General features: G+C 41.6%; 1 protein-coding gene across 4 annotated transcripts in view; it reads right to left on the bottom strand.

Moving 5' to 3' along the window:
- gab3 (GRB2 associated binding protein 3) overlaps window positions 1-4,831 on the bottom strand; it is a gene marked incomplete at its 5' end in the record, with an annotated part of 11,532 nt that continues 6,701 nt past the window's right edge. The window contains 7 exons of one of the 4 annotated variants that reach the window (XM_079172123.1): window positions 1-897; window positions 1,359-1,478; window positions 2,504-2,588; window positions 2,757-2,847; window positions 3,161-3,407; window positions 4,055-4,104; window positions 4,307-4,767. In XM_079172123.1, coding sequence (XP_079028249.1) covers window positions 778-897; window positions 1,359-1,478; window positions 2,504-2,588; window positions 2,757-2,847; window positions 3,161-3,407; window positions 4,055-4,104; window positions 4,307-4,767 — 1,174 coding nt within the window. In that variant the 3' untranslated portion in view covers window positions 1-777. Of the gene's footprint in view, window positions 898-1,358; window positions 1,479-2,503; window positions 2,589-2,756; window positions 2,848-3,160; window positions 3,411-4,054; window positions 4,105-4,306; window positions 4,768-4,831 lie in introns of all 4 variants that reach the window. The other 3 variants (XM_079172121.1, XM_079172122.1, XM_079172124.1) reach the window with 3 other exon arrangements.

Here is a 4,831-nt window from a genome sequence, read left to right as displayed (position 1 = left end):
TTTAAAAAAAATATAAACTTTATTTATACTCAACAGCGCATAGACCTTAGAAAATGCCAGTGGGGGAAGACAGAGAGAGAAAAGACATTATATAATTAAATAAATAACCAAACCATAATAAATAAAAAAAAACATTGATAATGATGGTTTGTCTCCTTTGAATTTTGACTGATATGTGATATTTAGCTAGACTTAAGATCTCGTCACAAAAAAAGTAATCTCTCTTAAAATCGGTATGACCAAAGTTAACATTTTCAATCAATGAAACAATGTCTATGACTTGTGTCCAGAATCTCTTGGAGTAACGACAGCACCAAAGCAAATCATCTTCAATATGGGTCACAGAAAGAGCACAAGAAGGAGGAAGCTGTAAAACATGTCATCATTAAAATAGTTGTCTTATTTACAGTCACATTCACTATACATACATTTACAGCAGGTCTGACATGTGTTTATTTACAATGAAGGAAAATGATGCCCTTTTTAAAACTTTGGTAAAACGTAATGCTACAGTAAAAGTAGTTACAGTGCAAAAATCTGGTATTATTTACAATACTGATCTACTGAGAGAAAAGTTTTTTTCAGTGCAATTTGGTGTTTCCAGCCCATATACAAGCATCAAACTGCTTACCAACTCTTGTACTTTTACTTCCCAAACTATTTTTCAAAGTGCGTTTAAATCTGTTTTCTGGTCCTCCTCGCTGGTGTTATTGTTGTTCTTCTTTAAACAAAGTGTTCCTGATTTCTTTTTCTTTCCCGCATGTATGTATATTCCATTTATGTTTTTGACTGCCGGACATCTGTCCACTCCATTTTTGTGCTTTGCAGCGCCTGAGTCTTCTTCTCATCCACCTGCACGTAATCTACTCTGTGCTCATCAGACAGAAAGGGCTTCTGCTGGACATAGAGAGGGAGAGATGAGGAGACGGTGAGTCATATGTTTCCAGCAATGAAAAATGGTTCTGCTTTACACGTACAAGCAAACAATCATGTTGCACTAAATGTATTCAAACTACTGATGGTCTGAAGTGTAGTTTGGAGTGAGCACTGACTTGGTCATTGAGATAGTAATAATACAGGTCAGGGGAGCTAATAGTAGGCAGTGACTGTAATGCTACACCCCTGCTGAGTGTGGGCTGGCTGAGCTGAAGTCTAAAGATTCCTTTTACAATGTCAAAGATCATTCATGTGTGGTGTTAGCTGGTCCCTCTCCACTTCAGACACTTCATGAATGCTTTTGTTTCCCTCAGCAACACCAAAGCGTGAAGCATTCAGGTGGTGTAGGTCAGTCACATCAACAATGTCAGAGTCTGTACCTAAAGCAGGAAGATGTTGTCATTCATCTGATCAGAACATACCTTCTGTACAGGAGAGGGGGATGCAGAATTGAAATCCAGTGATAAATAGTCCAGGTTTGATCTTCTCGCCCAGGGCTGAGCCGCTCCATCGAAGGTGAGACAGAAAGGTAGCCTGGACTCCTGTCAGAGAAAGGATTAAATATAAAGACCTTACTGAACCGTCACTGTTCCCAGGTAAAAGGATCAGATACACCGATGAGATATGTTCATATGTGCTGCATTGTCAATAATTGCATAAAAACGGCGGCCTTAGACTGATCGAGTTTAGGGAAACCACTTGTGTCCAGAGTGGATCCACTTGTCTGTCAGTATGTTTTTGTACAACAAGAGATACGTGACTAACATGCTTTTACTCATGACTCTTCTCTGACTTTATTCCAGGAAGATTCAATTAAATATGCAGCATTTCCAGAAGCAGCCTTGTGCAACATCACACTGTCAAATGCTCACTCCCTAGAAGGTCCCCCAGTGCGATTACAGTTTGCTGAAGAGAACATTTCAGAAACACACGGTCACTTTCCACACCCACATTCTTAGCTGTGTGGGGATTCAAGCACATTTTTCCACTCCAACATGGTCCTGTAATTATAAGACTGTAAGATTTAGTTCTTTTTTTAGTATTCTGTCAAATAAAAACGAGTAGAGTGACGTCTGGAATTACCTGTACATTTATTTTGGCTTTTGATATTAAAGTCAACAGTGAATTAAAGATTTCTGCCCACATGATGGATATTAAAACACTTTTTTTATTGCTGTGTTTAGACAGCGGATCTGCCCAACCACTGCAATATGATCACACTTAGATTTACATTTTGTGAGAGAAAGTGAAAAGTGGATGATTCATTATGTTTATATACAAGGACGAGAACAGGTGGGCTGACGGTGTGAGCCACACCATAAAAATATATTACCATCAGAGCTACTTCCAATCATCAATAATGTCTAGATAAATGACATCCATCTTCATGGCAAGAATGCCAGATTGGGTCATATTCTTTAATGTATTTTTAGTGCATTAAAATAATCAGAGTTATGCATGTGAAAAGCCTCCTTCAGTCTCTGCTAGAGACAAAGGTGAGCATCATTAATGAAGTCAGTGACATATGCATTGTTTAAAAGGTGTTGCCACGACTGTAAAACGTTACCATTGCAGTGCAGTTTGTGTCTTCATCTCTTGGATTGTCCCCGTTCTCAAGTCTTCTTTCAAGGGGTAAAGAGTTCACTAAAAAGCTACAATAACACAACAAAAATAGGAAGAATGTCGGATTAGCAACTAGATATGAAATTCTCGAAAAAGAAACTGAGAAGCAGAACATCACTGTTGAGCTGTAACCCCCAACCCACATGACTGGAACCCGCTTTGACACTTTGAGGATAAAGAGACTTTTTCTCTCTCACCAGGATTCATTCATTGCTCTGCTCAAAGGAAGATGAGTAGGACACTCTGTGATCGTAGAGAGGCCTCTCAAGTCAAGAGGCGGAGGTCGAGCTGTGAACCCAGAAAAGGGCAAAGTTACTGGATTGGTTGTAACCTTCCACGGAAAGACCCGCTTTCAAACGGTGGCGGGTAGTAAAGATCATTGTGTGGAGAAATCTGTGTATCTCCGATATCTGCACGAATCCTGTATTGACATTTCATTGTCAGTATTTCCAATCATTTTATACATTTACAAACCCTGTTTAAAGTGCAGATAAGATCATGAGGAGGCCCAGCTGATGAACTGGGTAGAAATAAAAGCTCAGTTTTCCACACATTTATAAGACATGTAACATGAACCAATCGGGGCTTGTGTGACTCTCACCTCTCCTCAGGCGAGGCTTGAGATGCCGGTGAACGGGAGGCGGCGCAAGATCTCCAGTTTGGCACGTTAGTGAACCGAGAGTCGGGGAGGACTCGGCGTTGCAGTTTGTGTTGGGGAAACCGAGCGTCCTGGGGCTCATGGGGATGTAACCGTCACATTCAGTGGGGGTAACAGAGGCAGTCGGGGAAGCCATGGGGACGTACGACTCGTCCAGGTAGCTTTGAACCCGCGTGGTATTTAAACAAGGCTGCTGAAAGACAAAGTATCATGAGGTCAGACGAGGTCACAATGACGGCATACGTTTTTATTCATTGAGAAATCATACTTTCCCCTCTGTGTGCTAAAGTTGTACATTTTCCAATCCTCCATTTCTTTTTTTTAAAAAGAATAGTACGACGTATTAATGAATTAGATGAGGATATCGTTACCACTCTCTATGTCTGTACGGTAAATATAAAGCTACAGCAAGCAGCTAGCAAGCTTAGCTTAGCACAAACATTGGAAACAAGGGTAAATAGCTAGCCTGACTCTGTCCAATGGAAACTTTATCTACCTCCTTCATTAATTAACACAACTATATATTGTATATTTATTACATAGAAAAAACAAAGCTTAAAATTGACAGGTTCTGGGCGGTTATGTTTTGTCATCCTTTCTGGAGCCGTTGTGAAGCGAAGACTCCAGGTTACAGATTAAACGACCGAGATACTGTTTGCAGTCTTTGTGCTAAGCTAAGCTAACTGTCACCTGGCTGCACACCACAGAGTGGTGAGATCAATGTTCTCATCTTAACTCTCGGCAAGAAAACAGATCAGCATATTTCCAAAAATGTCAAGCTACACCATAAGCATAATGGCTTTCTTTGTTTTTTTCTGCTGTTGATGATTCTCTTACCAGATTAAGACTCTGCCTCCTGTTCCTCATCGCTCTGCTATCGGCATTTGCTGAAAAAAAAAAAGATGTATGATTGGAAAATGACATTCGTTTACGTTCTCAGCTCTTACAGTCAGCTATTGTCAATATGAAAACATACGATGCCTCATCATAATAGCACCAGGATTATGATTCATTTTGTTTAGCCCAGCTTTACCAGTTTTCTTTTTGTATCATGCATACCGTGGGACTGCTTTCCTACTGAGGACATACCTATTCTGAAATGGTCCAGGCTTGACAAAGAGGTCCTCCGGAGGAATAACGCAGCGTGGTTTGAGAAATGCTGTGCACTGGTTGCCCTCGGCCTGTGAGCTCCATCATGAGTCAGCTGCTCTGACAGGAGATTAGACTTGGGTGGCAGCGGAGGAGGCGTTTGTCTGTCACTCGTGGCCTCGCACGACGCAGGGGAATACGGTTTGTCAAACTGGAAGACACTTGTGGCACAGTGACGTAGTGGAGAGGAAGAGGATGACGGCAGAGCCATGGAGGGGCACGGAGCGCTGAAGGGGGGGTTAGTCGACCTTCCGTGGAGGAGAAGAGACGGACTGGGGCTGGCATGAAAAACGGAGGATGACGAGGAATCGGCGTAAAGCGGCGAGGGGAGAAAGTCCTTCACGCCTTCGTCTGATGACTTCTGCTCCAGAGAGATCTCAGAGTTTGAAAAGCTGTCGTATCTACATACATGAGGGGGGATGAAAACATTGCATTTGTTAAACATTAAACTACTGCCGTCATTTC

This window comes from Pholis gunnellus (genome assembly GCF_910591455.1).
Source record: "Pholis gunnellus genome assembly, chromosome: 13".
Lineage (NCBI taxonomy): Eukaryota > Metazoa > Chordata > Actinopteri > Perciformes > Pholidae > Pholis > Pholis gunnellus.
Note: the sequence above shows the minus strand (reverse complement) of the source record. Positions and strands in the feature narration are given on the sequence as shown.